This window comes from Pogoniulus pusillus, chromosome 15 (genome assembly GCF_015220805.1).
Source record: "Pogoniulus pusillus isolate bPogPus1 chromosome 15, bPogPus1.pri, whole genome shotgun sequence".
Classification (NCBI taxonomy): domain Eukaryota; kingdom Metazoa; phylum Chordata; class Aves; order Piciformes; family Lybiidae; genus Pogoniulus; species Pogoniulus pusillus.
The window spans coordinates 20,279,794-20,295,465 of record NC_087278.1 but is presented as its reverse complement, the minus strand read 5'-3'; the positions used below and the strand labels follow the sequence as shown (position 1 = coordinate 20,295,465).

At 52.3% G+C, this 15,672-nt stretch overlaps 1 protein-coding gene across 2 annotated transcripts in view; it reads right to left on the bottom strand.

Annotated features, from left to right (window-relative positions):
• TMTC1 (transmembrane O-mannosyltransferase targeting cadherins 1) overlaps positions 1 to 14,304 on the bottom strand; it is a 99,079-nt gene extending 84,775 nt beyond the window's left edge. Inside the window, exons 1-2 of one of the 2 annotated variants that reach the window (XM_064155638.1) lie at positions 14,055 to 14,304; positions 169 to 346 (exon numbers count right to left, since the gene is read on the bottom strand). In XM_064155638.1, coding sequence (XP_064011708.1) covers positions 169 to 346; positions 14,055 to 14,110 — 234 coding nt within the window. In that variant the 5' untranslated portion in view covers positions 14,111 to 14,304. The remainder of the gene's footprint in view (positions 1 to 168; positions 347 to 14,054) is intronic. The other variant, XM_064155639.1, reaches the window with a different exon arrangement.
• Positions 14,305 to 15,672: the final 1,368 nt, after the last annotated feature.

Sequence of the window (15,672 nt, the reverse complement as noted above, 5' to 3'; positions counted from 1 at the left end):
TCTCCTCCTCAGGCAGTGCTCCAGTCCCCTAACCATGCTCATTGCCCTCTGCAAGACTCAGATTTCTTCTTCTCCTAATACTAAAGGAATATTTTTAAGGCTGCATTTATGTTTAGCTTTTCTGTCACCCCCTTTTTAACATTGCCCCCTTTGGTGTGACATACTTACAGCCTCAGTGTGAATGGGATGCACAGCAAAGAAGAGGGCCGTGACAAAAGCGAGGCGACAGTCCTTGAAGACAGCTCTGTCACAAGTGTACATCAGCACAAGAGTCACCAGCCAGTGCAAAGTCACATTCACTGCATGGAAGTAGAAGGGGTTCATACCAGCCAGCAATATGTTTAACCTGCAAGGAAACACATGGAACAGTTACTAGACTGGAGGTAGATTCAGACTGGGTGCTAGGAAAAAGTTCTTCACCATGAGGGTGGTGAGGCTCTAGGACGGGTTGCCCAGGGAGCTGGCTGAAGTCCCATCCCTGGAGGTGTTTAAGGACAGGTTGGATGAGGCTCTGGACAGCCTGATGTAGTGTGAGGTGTCCCTGCCCATGGCACTAGATGATCCTTGTGGTCCCTTCCAAACCTGGCTGATTCAAAGTGTGTCCAGTTCTGGGCTCCTCAATTCTAGAAAGATGAGGGACTGGAATGTGTCCAGAGAAGGGCAGCAAAGCTGGTGAGGGGCCTGGAGCACAGCCCTGTGAGGAGAGGCTGAGGGAGCTGGGGGTGTGCAGCCTGGAGAGGAGGAGGCTCAGGATAGACCTCATTGCTGTCTACAACTCCCTGAAGGGAGGCTGCAGCCAGGTAGGATTGGTCTCTTCTGCCAGGCAAGCAGCAACAGAACAAGGGGGGACAGCCTCAAAGCTGTGCCAGGGCAGGTCTAGGCTGGATGTTAGGAGGAAGTTGTTGGCAGAGAGAGTGATTGGCATTGGAATGGGCTGCCCAGGGAGGTGGTGGAGTCACCGTGCCTGGAGGTGTTGAAGCCAAGCCTGGCTGGGGCACTTAGTGCCATGGTCTGGTTGACTGGCCAGGGCTGGGTGCTAGGTTGGACTGGATGAGCTTGGAGGTCTCTTCCAAGCTGCTTGATTCCAGGACTTGAGCATCAGAGCTATGCACAACCATCAGCCTCACAGCTTGGCTATCACCCTGTGAAATCTCACTGAAGTGACAGAGCCCTGGCACAGGCTGCCCAGGGGGTTGTGGAGTCTCCCTCTCTGGAGATATTCAAAACCTGCCTGGATGCCTTCCTGTGTGATCTACCTTAGGTGCTCCTGCTCTGGCAGGGCAGATTGCACTGGCTGAGCCTTTGAGGTCCCTTCTAGCCCCTGGCATTCTGCCATTCTGTGACAAGAAAAACAAAACCAAACACAAACAACACCAAACAAATCTCCAAACCAGCCAAATCCCACAGAGCTAGGAAAAACCCAACCAAGCTTTGCATTGAATAGCAAAATCTGGCAGCAGGCAGCCCTCACTGTGTGCTTTAAATACCATCTTTGGTGGCCCATGAAAACTCCATGTGAACGTGTGCAGGTGCTACACTTGCACCAGTGTTTCTTGCTGCTAAAGCTCTTTATGATAAGAAATGAGGCCACAGGGCAATGAAGGAAACATTAATTTGTCCTGAAAACAATCCCAACAGAATGATTTTGAAACCCTAGCAGGGGCTTCATTTATTGCACATCACACAGGTGAGCCATTCTGGGGCTCCAAAGAGCTCTAATCCAAGTCACAAGACCTTTGCAATGCTCCCCACCACCCTCACACACCCGTGGGGGGAAAGAAGTAATTCATCCTGCCAGGAAGAGCCAAATACACTCTACTGCAGAGCAACTCCTCAGCAAGAAAGCAGCAAGGGATGTGTAATAAAAAAAAATCACTTTGAAGACATCTTGGAGTGACCTTTCAGCATCTGAAAGGGGCTACAGGAAGGCTGGGGAGGGACTAGTGACAAGTTCTTGTAATGACAGGATCATAGAATCACAGAATCAGTCAGGTTGGAAGGGACCACAAGGAGCAGCCAGTGCCAATCCCCCTGCCATGCCCAGGGACACCCTACCCTAGAGCAGGCTGCACACAGCCTCAGCCAGCCTGGCCTCAAACACCTCCAGCCATGGGGCCTCAACCACCTCCCTGGGCAACCCATGCCAGCCTCTCACCACTCTCATGCTCAACAACTTCCTCCTCACCTCCACTCTGACTCTCCCCACCTCCAGCTTTGCTCCATTCCCCCCACTCCTGGCACTCCCTCACAGCCTCAAAAGTCCCTCCCCAGCTTTTTTGTAGCTCCCTTCAGATGCTGGAAGGCCACAAGAAGGTCACCTGGGAGCCTCCTCTGCTCCAACCTGCACAGCCCCAACTCTTTCAGGCTGTGCTCACAGCAGAGCTGCTGCAGCCTCTGAGCATCCTCCTGGCCCTGCTCTGGACACTCTCCAGCATCTCCACAGCCCTCTTGTCATAGGGACTCCAGAGCTGGATGCAGTACTCCAGGTGGGGTCTCAGCAGAGCAGAGCAGAGGGGGAGAATCACCTCCCTGGCCCTGCTGGTCACACTTCTCCTCATGCACCCAGAAAGCCAACCAGTGCCTGGGCTGCAGAGAAGCTTGCAAATACTTTCCTACAATGCTGGATAAAGGAAGTGACAACAGTCCTAGGAATGGAGGCACTTGAAAGAGGAGACTCCATCTCAGACAAGGTCTTTCCTCAGGGGAATCCTCTGCAAAAGACTGGAGAGAAGAGTTTTGCCTTACTTCAACACCTCTGCTGGAAATCATAGCATCAGTCAGGGTTGGAAGGGACAACAAGGATCAGCTAGTTCCAACCCTGTGCCACAGGCAGGGACACCTCACACTAGATGAGGCTGTGTCTAGTGCCTCATCCAGCCTGGCCATTGATCATTTGCCTCATTAGGGCAGAGAAGGTTGCAGTGAAACATCTCCAGCCTCTTGAGCCAAGAGCAAACCCTGCAGCATGCATTCGGTTCAGCCTGGCACACACAAGGCAGAGCACTGCCAGAACTACAGGCCCCAGCAGGAGACACCAAAATCAGAAGCATATGCCCCACACAGAAATTCCTAGATTCTGTTAAGGCAGTTGGATGTTTTCCAGGCACAGCAGTGTAGTTTTCCTTGCCACCTACAGCAGCATTTCCATTTCCAACTGTCCATTCCAGGGAAAGCAATTACATAGCTACTCTCTTTGGGAAAAAAAAACCTTTTACAGGCACCAGCTGCTGAAGATTCATTGAGCAGAGCTTGTACAAGAGCTCTCCAGAAGAAAATGAATCACTTCTACTCTTAAAAGAATAAGCAACACTTGTCAGTGCCCTCAGCTGATCACTTAGATCATATAAAATCAAGCAGGGTGGAAGAGACCTCCAAGGTTATTCAGTCCAACCTAACACCCAGCCCTGTCCCATCAACCAGACCACGGCTCTAAGTGCCTCAGCCAGGCTTTGCTGGAACACTTCTAGGGATGGTGACCCCACCACCTCCCTGGGCAGCCCATTCCAATGCCAACCACTCTCTCTGGGAAGATCAGCCACCTGGTTTGAAGAATGGCATTTCACAGAACCAGAAAGCTCCCAGACCCTGTTGTTATCTCTGGTAATCTGGCAGCTATTGGCTTGTTGTCTATTTCTGCTCAAGCACATACCAACCCTTTCCTCTTACAGCCTACTGATATGCACTGCAAAATCAGCTGGTAACTGCCCACAAGCAGTCATCAGAGAATCACAGAAACATCCAGGCTGACAAAGCCCCCCAGGATCACCAAGTCCAACCTAGAACCCTACTCTACAAGATTCACCTTAAACCACATCCCCAAGCACCACAGCCAAAGGACCCTTAAACACATCCAGGGTGGGTGACTCCACCACCTCCCTGGGCAGCTCATTCCAGTGCCTGTGCACTGTGCTATCCTGAAGCCACAGGCACTTAACTCCTCCTCTAGATAAGCAATCATGCAGAACACATCTCCCTGGGTAAGAAATTCCCCATCAGAGGGTCCAGACATCAAGTGGTATTTGGTGACTTCATCCCCGCAGGCCCAGAGGATGAAGGTGTACACCACTGAAGTGTGAGCTCCCAGACAAATCCCACACATCTCCAGTTACAGCACATAATCACTAACACCCCCAGGCCTTTTACCACTTGTATGCACAAAGACTCATTCAAGCTTCATTTTTTCTTCCTCCCCAAGCCTCTTTATGATTTAATAATATTGTAAATCCTAATTGGAGTTTCTCTTTTTATAGACTCGGGTTATTATCCCTGGGCTGCTCGTGTTTAGTTTAATCTGGTTTATTATTTCCAAAAGACTAACAAACCCCCCCCCCAGATGTGTGATGAAACAGAAAAACACAGAGGACAATCATGGCAATTTGTTAGAACAGGCAACACTTAATGGCAAGTCTCAGAGCATCCCACATCTCATAAGCCCCCCACGGTTCTTATACAACAAGGCTCACCTGCAGACTTAGAGAACTTCATCTACCACACAAGGATGGGTTCAGTTCCCTGTGATCTTCCCTTCCCTTTGGAATTGTGCTATATATAGAGAGAGCACACTTCATGCAAACTAGTGCCTGATTTCAGTGCTCAGTGAAATCTCCTTATGAGCTCCACAGATGCACCTACAGCGTGCCAAGAAAAGGAGCATCTGCACTGCTAAAGCAGTGCAGCTTCACCAGCAGCAATGATGGTTAAAGCTGTGTGGAAACAGCTCAAAGATTCATGAAAAAGCTGTAGCAGTACCCCAAAAGAGAGTCCCTTTTGCAGCAGTGCTCATGCAACGGCCAGCAGAAGCAGGCAGAGTTTCTACCGCAGTGCATCAGCACTTGGTGCTGGTTTGCACTGATAAATCTTTTCACAGCACAGCACAATGCCTCCGGATTCAAGGGACAACAAGGCTTAAGGGGCTTGTTACTCCTGCTGTAACAGGGATCACAGAGTCACAGAATCAACCTGGTTGGCTGGTTACTTTCCTTACAGCTGGTCAGGATTTCCATCAATAGACAAGGGCGACGAGGCTGGTGAGAGACTTTGAGCACAAGCCCTACAAGGAGAGGCTGAGGGAGCTGGGATTGGTTAGCCTGGAGAAGAGGAGGCTCAGGGCAGACCTTATTGCTGTCTACAACTACCTGAGGGGTGGTTGTGGCCAGGAGGAGGTTGCTCTCTTCTCTCAGGTGGCCAGCACCAGAACAAGAGGACACAGCCTCAGGCTGCGCCAGGGGAGATTTAGGCTGGAGGTGAGGAGAAAGTTCTTCACTGAGAGAGTCATTGGGCACTGGAATGGGCTGCCCGGGGAGGTGGTGGAGTCGCCGTCCCTGGAGCTGTTCAAGGCAGGACTGGACGTGGCACTTGGTGCCATGGTCTGGCCTTGAGCTCTGTGGTAAAGGGTTGGACTTGATGATCTGTGAGGTCTCTTCCAACCCTGATAATACTGTGATACAACATGTCAAACTCAGTGCATGGCAGTTGCTGCCTCCTGACAAGTACCCCTTGTGGACTGAAAGGAGAAGTCTACATGCTTACTGTTTCAGTGCTCTTGGTCTGAAGAACAGCTCCACAGCAGACGGAGCATTACTTTGTCTCTTTCAGTAACAATCGTAGAATCAAGCAGGTTGGAAGAGACCTCCAAGCTCAGCCAGTCCAACCTACCACCCAGCCCTGGCCAAGCAACCAGACCATGGAACTAAGTGCCCCAGCCAGGCTTGGCTTCAACACTTACAGGGATGGTGACTCCACCACCTCCCTGGGCAGCCCATTCCAATGCCACTCTCTCTGCTAACAACTTCCTCAGAACATCCAGCCTAGACCTCCCCTGCCACAACTTCACACTGGGTCCCCTTGTTCTGTTGCTGCTTGCCTGGCAGCAGAGACCAACCCCACCTGGCTACAGCCTCCCTTCAGGTAGCTGCAGGCAGCAATGAGCTCTGCCCTGAGCCTCCTCTTCTGCAGGCTGCACACCCCCAGCTCCCTCAGCCTCTCCTCACAGGGCTGTGCTCCAGGCCCCTCAACAGCTTTGTCGCCCTCCTGTGGACACCTTCCAGTACTGCAACTTCTCTCTTGAATTGAGAAGCCCAGGTCTAGGCTGAATGTTAGGAGGAAGTTGTTGGCAGAGAGAGTGATTGGCATTGGAATGCGCTGCCCAGGGAGGTGGTGGAGTTGCTGTGCCTGGAGGTGTTGAAGCCAAGCCTGGCTGGGGCACTTAGTGCCATGGTCTGGTTGATTGGCCAGGGCTGGGTGCTAGGTTGGACTGGCTGAGCTTGGAGGTCTCTTCCAACCTGGATGATTCTCTTATCTTCTAAAAGTGATTCTCTTCTATTCTTAAAGAGAACAGCTTTTTTATTTCCCCCTACCCTCTGTCTGTCTTTAAGTCTGAGAGACAACAAATGGGAAAGCCCAGCAAAGCAGTCAGAAAGAGAGCAAGTAAGTGCAGAGAAATGCCTTTGGCAAACCAGCAGCAGCCAGAGCATTTTATTTTCATGGCCAGAGATGCTCCTGTGGGGAAGAAGGCTGGTTGGAAGCTGTGCCTTTTAGGTAAAATATGACTAAAGAAAATTAAGGCTGACACTGGTACAAGAGGAATAGGAGACAGGATGAGAGAAAATCCATTGGAATCGGTAGGTGTTAAAAAGAGACCAAACACAACCACAGCAAGGTGCAGCTGGATTTATCTCAGGGAAATCTTTAAGGGCACTCTGCCTACAAGCTTCAGACAGCTCATAACAAAAGGCTTTTAATTCAAGATACCAATTTTATTGAGTTCAAAGAAACTGCTGTGATTAGCCAGAAGTCCTACATGTTTTGTACACACCTCTCCACCAGGGCAAGATCCTCACCACTGGGCTTGGCTGTGTGTCAGCACTGACCCCAGCCAGGTCTGTGCCCTCCTCCTCCAGGCAAGAAGCTTTCTTTAACCCTCCCTAGGAGTCCTGTCCTCCTTCCAGGGACTGCAAGCAACCCTGACAGTCTCCCTAGAGAACCACAGCTGAAACCTACAGCCAGAACCATCAGATACTTGCTAATAAACCATGTTCCAGACAAGGAGGGGAGAGGACTCCTGCACACCTGGAATAAGCTTTGGAGACACATGTACCTCCTGAACTACTTGAAAGGAGGTTGTAGCCAGGTGGGAGTTGGTCTCTTCTGCCAGGCAAGCAGCAAGAGAAGAAGGGGACACAGTCCCAGGTTGTGCCAGGGCAGGTCTAGGCTGGATGTTAGGGGGAAGTTGTTGTCAGAGAGAGTGATTGGCATTGGAATGGGCTGCCCAGGGAGGTGTTCAGTCAAATCCTGGCTGGGGCACTTAGTGCAATGGTCTGGTTGACTGGGCTGGGTGCTAGGTTGGACTGGCTGAGCTTGGAGCTCTCTTCCAACCTGGCTGACTCTATGATTCTCCTAGAGCTGAGCGGGCAGCAGGGCACTCTGCTCCTGTAAGCAACACATCCATATACTCTGACTGGTCTAGTAAAAGCAACTGCTTCTCTTCACAAGCTCCACTTGCTCAATATGGCTACACCAAAACAACATCAATTTTATGGCAAGTATCACAATACCATTTGGAGACTGACTGCTACAGCCAGGGTAAAACAGACTTCATTGTACAAGAGAAATACAAACACCATCAAAACCACTGTGACATTGCCCCAGCACAGATGCACAGAGTGAAGAAAATACTTGTGCACTGCATGTTTAACTTGACACATTATAGCCCCACTTTATTACCTTGGGATGTCAAATCATAATACAGTGTTAAATCAAGAACAAAGAAAATCTATGGGCTGGTTTTCTTCCCAAGGTTGTTTTGGTTTTAAGCTCCCTGAAATTCATGCCACAGCTACAGCTGAAAAAACAGAAAGATCAGCTTTGAGCAACTAGAGAGATCAGAAAGCTGGCAATGCACTAGTGAATTAATTCACTCAGAGTAGGTAACCCAAGCCCACAGTCGCTTAAGGCTTTAATCTGAAGTCATAAGTAGAATAGAATCAATCAAGTTGGAAGAGACCTCCAAGCTCAGCCAGTCCAACCTACCACCCAGCCCTGGCCAAGCAACCAGACCATGGCACTAAGTGCCCCAGCCAGGCTTGGCTTCAACACTTACAGGGATGGGGACTCCACCACCTCCCTGGGCAGCCCATTCCAATGCCAATCACTCTCTCTGTCAACAACTTCCTCAGAACATCCACCCTAGACCTCCTCTGCCACAGCTTGAGACTGTGTCCCCTTGATCTGTTGCTGCTTGCCTGGCAGAAGAGCCCAACCCCACCTGGCTACAGCCTCCCTGCAGGGAGCTGCAGACAGCAATGAGCTCTGCCCTGAGCCTCCTATTCTGCAGGCTGCACACCCCCAGCTCCCTCAGCCTCTCCTCACAGGGCTGTGCTCCAGGCCCCTCACCAGCTCTGTCACCCTCCTGTGGCACACTACTGGCTCAAGTTCAGCTCCTCTCTACCAGCACCCCCAAGTCCCTTTCTGCCTGGCTGCTCTCAGGCATTCCGTCCCCAGTACTAGTCTTACATTAGGCTCTCAGTGCTCACACAGAATACTTAACCACTGCTGAAGGGTCCTATTTACTTCCTAGCCACATCTGCAGCAAGCATCACTGGTTAGAAGCCTCAGCCAGCAGACCTGGAGGGTCATCTGCGGTGCAGAACGCAGCGAAGGACTGGGCTGTTAAACCTATCTCTGTCTCTCTCTTCCCAGCCAGCTCACCAGCAGGATGGTTCAGCACACAAAGTCTTTAGATCTCCTTCCATGGGAGAACTGTGCTCCCTGTTACAGCTTGCCTGCCTCAGCTCCTCTCCTCCTGGGCCACATTTGCCACCCAGGAGCAGCTGGAGTGGACTCTCTTAGACCCTATCCACAGAGCCAAGCACATTCCCAGTGAACAGTCACTTCCACCTCCTTTAAGGAAGACCAAGTATCTCCTGTGCTTCTCTGTCCAGCACCATGCTCCTGAGTCTCTCTCCGGGCTACATGGCCCAAACATGTCACAGTTTCACCCAGTCTTTTGTTTCTGGGGAGCTGTCACTTGAGACATGTCCCTCACAAGCATCTGCTTTGGCAGTGCCCTGCACCCCATTACCAGAGCAACTGAGCAGACAGGGCTCCCAGTTCTATGAGCACCCACAAAACCAGCAGCCTGATTCCTAACTAACAGTCTCTGGATTTAGGCAGCAGGGCTTTTTAAAGGGCTTCACTCTCCCCATTTCCTACCACTGAACACCTTCAGGCTATGTCTGCACAAATCTCCATCACCTATTTGCTTCCAGGGTGGAAAAAAAACATTAACCAGATAAGAATGTGGCAGATAACAGGAGAAAGGGAGAGGGAGGCAACACTGAAGATTGCACCTTCTGCTTCAACAGCTAAGATGTATTTTTTGCAAAACCACTGGAACCAAGGAATGACAAAGTGCTACTGAGGGGATGGTTCACTGAACATGTTAGTGGAGGCAAGGTGTAACACAGAGAGCTGCCAGTTTAAACATGAAATTCCCAGTGACCTACATCCTAACATTTAACAAGGAAGATGCCAAGAAATACATATATGTATGTGCAACATCTTATGATTCTGTGTATGTGTATGTGTATGATATGGACCAGGGGATTGAGTCTAGCATCACTAAATTTGCAGATGACACCAAGCTAGGAGCAGCTGCGGAGCTGTTGGAGGGTAGGAGAGCCCTGCAGAGGGACCTGAACAGGCTGGATGGGTGGGCAGAGGCCAATGGGATGAGACTGAACAAGGCCAAGTGCAGGGTTCTGCACTTTGGCCACAACAACCCCAAGCAGCACTACAGGCTGGGGACAGAGTGGCTGAGAGCAGCCAGGCAGAGAGGGAGCTGGTAGAGAGTAGCTGAAGATGAGGCAGCAGTGCCCAGGTGGGCAGCAGAGCCAACGGCATCCTGGGCTGGCTCAGGAGCAGTGTGGGCAGCAGGACAAGGGAGGTTCTTCTGCCCCTGTGCTCAGCACTGCTCAGGCCACACCTTGAGTGCTGTGTCCAGTTCTGGGCTCCTCAATTCAAGAGAGATGTTGAGGTACTGGAAGGTGTCCAGAGAAGGGCAACGAAGCTGGTGAGGGGCCTGGAGCACAGCCCTGTGAGGAGAGGCTGAGGGAGCTGAGGGTGTGCAGCCTGCAGAAGAGGAGGCTCAGGGCAGAGCTCATTGCTGGCTACAACTGCCATAAGGGAAGCTGTAGCCAGGGTGGGGTTGGGCTCTTCTCCTAGGCAAGCAGCAACAGAAGAAGGGGACCCAGTCTCAAGTCACTGCCTACCATCTCAGCTCCTGGGCAGACAAGAAGTTGTGCTACATCTGCCATCTAACAGTTACCCACATGTAAAAGGAATGCCTCTGAACCAACTAGTTTTAACACTCTGACTGAAAAGTAAATCCATGCACAGGCTTTTCTTTTCCTCCTTCTGGTGTTGACTGACAAAACAATGCAGCAGTTCTTTGGTTTCAGGTTTGCTTCACGGTTCCAGTAACACAGGCAGCTCCTATTTTCCTCTGATCATTCATACTGATAGACCCAGTGTGAATAATGCCAAATTCTTGACCTCTTTTCACTGTTTGGCTCCAGAGCATTTCCCTCTCTACTCTGCTGAGACCCTACCTGGAGTACTGTGTCCAGTTCTGGAGCCCCTATTACAAGAAGGATGTGGAGATGCTGGAGAGTGTCCAGAGCAGGGCCAGGAGGATGCTCAGAGGCTGCAGCAGCTCTGCTGTGAGCAGACTGAGAGAGTTGGGGTTGTGCAGGTTGGAGCAGAGGAGGCTCCCAGGTGACCTTCTTGTGGCCTTTCAGTATCTGAAGGGGGCTACAAAAAAGCTGGGGAGGACTTTTCAGGATATCAGATAGTGACAGGAGTGGGAGGAAATGGAGCGAAGCTGGAGGTGGGGAGAGTCAGAGTGGCTGTGAGGAGGAAGTTGTTGAGCATGAGAGTGGTGAGAGGCTGGACTGGGTTGCCCAGGGAGGTGGTTGAGGCCCCATGGCTGGAGGTGTTCAAGGCCAGGCTGATCTAGGGTAGGATGTTTGTGCCCATGGCAGGGGGGTTGGAACTGGCTGATCCTTGTGGTACCTTTCAACCCTGCCTGATTCCATGATTAGTCTAGAGGAACAAGGACTGTAAGTTAGGATTTCCAACTTGTCAAGGACACTGAACTACTGTTACAAAATTCCAGCACTGCCTGCTGAAGATTTTTCTGAGATGGATCATGGCTTTTTTAAACTGAGATAATGTCAAGAATAGGTAGCATATATGAAGGATATGTTCAGCTGTGGGATCAGGAGTCCTTCCTCTCACTTTCACAGCCATGAAGGACAGAAAAGAGGCTTGAGAGAAAGTTTCTGTAGATTGATGGTTCTGTAGACATAAATTTCAGCCCACATCTGTGCTGTTCATGGACTTTGGAGATCTCTTGGATATTTAACCTCAAGATTTGATCTGATTTACACAACAAGTAATACAATAAGCAACTTTAAAAAGTTAAAGGTACCAGAATACTTTGGTCCTCCCTTCCTCAGCAACATCCTGCAAGGCACATCCAGTTTTAAAACACATCCTAGTTTGACAGAATAAATTCTAATGGAAATATTAACAAACAACATTAATTTCCATTCTCTTAAAAGTGCCTTTCTGAAGAACATTTTCTAAGCATCAGGGTAAAACCTTTATCCTTCTGCAGGAGGACAGAGCACAACCATCCCCTCTGAGCAAGGTATGGGCAGAGGGCTCAGGCAGGCAGAGCATGGCTCAACCATAGGCTCAGTGTCACCTGGCAGAAGCTCCCCACAGCCTCTTAGGAAGTGCAGAGACTGAAGGATCCATTCCTCCCAGATCTTAATGTCTTCCTCTGACACCCTCCTGGCAGGAACAAAATGGGGAGAATGTGGAAACTGGAGGCATCTGGAATGTGGTGGAAAATAATCCTCATCTTAAAACAGGGAAGATAAATGACTCCTTCCCTGTTAAAAGTGTAATGCCAAGCAGTGAACCCTGACCCTATGATTTAGCTGTATGGTTATTACAAGCACTCCAGAATGAAATGATACTCACTGGAGGTGTTGAAGCAAAGCCTGGATGAGGCACTTAGTGCCATGGTCTAGTTGATTACACAGGGCTGGGTGCTAGGTTGGACTGGCTGAGCTTGGAGGTCTCTTCCAACCTGCTTGATTCTATGATTTCCAGAAAAACCTAGATTAAGGCTTCATTTATTTATCTATTTTAAACACACACATCCTTTAAACAAAGGCAAAAGCAGCTCAGAGTCAAGACAAATAAACACATCTGGTTTCCTTTCCATCATTAAAGTTTAACCTTCTTTTGCTCATTAGCACAATGCAACCTCAGACCTACAACTTGATCTAGGAGGTCATGTCCAGAACCACAGGCAGAGCGGTCAGGGGTGACACAGGCAGGTCTGCTTACCTCTCAAATTGCCCTCAGATGTACTGCTGGAGGAATGAACTCCTCAGATGGCTCCCCAAACTGCAAGAGTTTGGCTGGACATCTGACAGAGAAAGCACTCTGAGCACACAAACCCAGCTCAACCCATGGCTGCCTATATCCCCCTTCGCTCTACAGAAACCTGCCAAGAGACCCTTCAAGGGGAGGGAGGCTGCTGCCCAAAATGGTTCACTTGACCAGGGTTTTGTGCTGTTTGGTTTTGCTTTACCAGGGACACGCCACCCTGTGCTCATCCAGCCCTACTTCTCCAGCTAGCTGATCCCGACTGCTTTTGGCTCATAGCCCACCCTTACAACCTAAGGCTAGCCAAGTGCTCCACGACAGTGCCAAAGTGCTGCTGCACTCCCCCCAAACTGCTCTGGCCTCACAGAAACATGTAACAGTCACAGACTTTGTTAAGTGTTATTCATAAATCAGGTGTTTTAACAAATAATTAGCCAGCAGAGTCAACCAGGCTCCAGCAACACCTCCTCCTGGCATACTTACCACGGTCTATATATAGTTTGCTCCTTATGCCTGTCATAACTTTGCAATAAGCATCTACTGATCCCCTACAAACTGAACTGGGAAACCAGCACTGAACATCGCCCAGCTCCACAAGCCCTTCGCCGGAGCTCCCTGCAAACAGCCGTATCATTTGTGAGCACTAAATTACGTTTCACCAGACGGAACGAAAACGAGAACGAGCTAAGGGAACGCACGGCAAGCTGTACCACTTGTAACTCAGACGGTCTGCTACACCTTATTCTCCTCGAAGCATCAGAGAGGTGTCTGGGTTTTCCGTCTAGAACGCAGCGATGGTTAACTGTCAGTTACTTCGCTACCGCTCAACTTCTCTTGATCCCTGCAAAGCCGCAACTCCTCCTCGCCAACTCTCTCCGCTACACAGGGAACATCTAAAGCGCGGCGAAAGCGACAGGGAACTCCGTGACTGACATCAGAGGCTTGCAGCTGCCAGGCTGGCTGCAAGCAGCGGTGCGGTACCCTTGACGGAGACCCTTTTGCTTAGCGGCAAAAAGAACGGCAGGGATGGTTACGGGGCTGCTTCGAAACAGCACCGAGGAAGTTGCTGGCATGATCCCTCAATCGCAGAGAAAAACCACTGGCGGCAAAAAGGAGGCACCCAAAGAGAACTCAGTCTGAGCACCCTTCTCAGTCAAAAGAGCTTCCCGAAACGCTTCCTTCTATCCCCCCGCCAGCCCGAAGAAGCGACGCCACCTGTTCCCACACCGCGGAAGGAGCAGGTACTTGCCGGGAGAGCGGCATGCACCCCCGCAGCGGCTTCTTATCCCTCGTCTCCATCTCCACTGAGCCGCGAAGCCACCCCGGCGGCAACAGGCACACCTTGTCCCACACAGCCGCGGGCAGAACCGCTGAATCACGAAAACGCGGGACCGCAGGCGTCGTGCCGGGGGGACTGCCCCTGACCCCCGACTCGGCGCCGGCCGCCTCCCTCAGCCCGGCCGCCTCCCTCAGCCCGGCCGCCTCCCTCAGCCCGGCCGCCTCCCTCAGCCCGGCCGGCCCGAGCAACGGCGCCGGGGGAACGGCGCGCAGCGCACGGGGAGCGGCGCCACACGGCCCGCGGCGGCACTTACTTGAAGGTGAGGACGCAGAGGGGCCGGTAGGACTTGTGGCTGGTGTTCTCGGCCATCCGCTTGCCCCAGAAGTCGTTAGCGAAGGCGGCGGCCACTGGGGTGGCCGCCCGCACGTCGGGGTTGTTTACGATGGCCCAGACGTCGTCGTGCACGAACTCGCCCCACAGGGAGTTGCCATAGCAGAGGGCGCACAGCACCGCCAGCAACGCCACCGCCGCCCCGCCGCGCCGCCCGCCCGCCGACTGGTGGGGGGGCGGCGCGGCTCGGTCCCGGCTGCGGGAGCCCAGCGCAGAGCCCGTCACCATGGCGCGGGGCGCCGCGCCGGCTGCCCCGGCTCCTCCGCCGCGGCGGCGCGGGGAGGCGGCGGCGCCCGCATGGTGCGGGGCGGGCAGCAGGACGGCCGCCGGCCCCTGGCGCTCTGCTGAGGCGCAGCCCGCCCGGCTGCACATAAACAGCGGCCGCCTCCCCGCGCCATCCCTCCTCCCCCTCCTCCTCCTCCCGCCCCCCGCGCACGCATGCTCCTTGCCGCGCTGTCCCCCTGCCGCCGCCTCAGCCCCGCGGCGGCGTGGCCCGCGGCCAGCCCCTCACGGCGGGGTCGCGGCAGCATCCGCGCCGGGCCGTGCTGCCCGCCGGCGGAACCCTGCTGCGGGGGGTCGCCCCTGTCGCTCGTGGGAGCGATTACTCTACTGCTCGGGCGTCCTCGTTCGTCTTCCCGCGGCCATCCCCCTCCAGACCCAGTCACGCCAGGCGTGGCCTGCCCTTGGACGATGCCCACCGCGGGAGTGAGAGTGTCCCAGGCGCCTCCAGCGTACCCACGCCACTCCACAGCACCCCCAGCACGCTTGCCGATCCGAGGTATCGATGCTGCTGCACCGCATCCTCACTGCTTCAAGGCTCGTCCGCAAGATGCTCTGCAGCATCGTCTGTGCCAAACAGTCCTGCACTCTGCCCTGATGGCAGCAAAAGCGTTTTGCTACCGTGGAACCTGCTTGCTTTGCTCTGCTCTATCCCTGGTCCCTCTTCTGAAATCACCTGGGGACTAACTGCCTTCTCCAAAGTGCTGCTCCGATGGCTGCAGTGTGTTCATCCCCTGCTATATGCAGCCTTTCTTGTGTTGGTGACAGCTCCCAATAACTTTCGCTTAAGGAAAGGCTGCACTCCTATCACCTGCTCAGCCACCTAGGAAAGGTATGGGGCCAGGTAGCAGGAAAACAGGGACTCTGTTAGTTCCTTTTACCTCCTGCTTACAACGAAACAAACCCTTCATGGCAAGGAAGCGTAGATTGAGTGAGGTGAATGAGCCCCCTGGACACGCTCTGAATTTGTTCTTGAATGAAAAAATACACTGAGCATGGTTTGCCACCACAACCAGTCTGTGCAGCTCCACGTTCTCGGGGTCTGCTCGCTTGTCTGAACGCGGGTAAGAGGGCAGAGAAAGCCATGAGGAGTTCGTGCAGACTGTCCAGGGTAAGCCTGCGCCAGGAACGTTTTTTTCCTCTCCACACATTTGGCACTTTAGCTGATAAAAAGGGGGTTTGGATGCACTTTTGCCATGAAAGGAAAAAGGAAAGGAGAAAGGAAAGAGAAAAGGAAAGGAAAAGAAAGGAAAGGGAAAAGG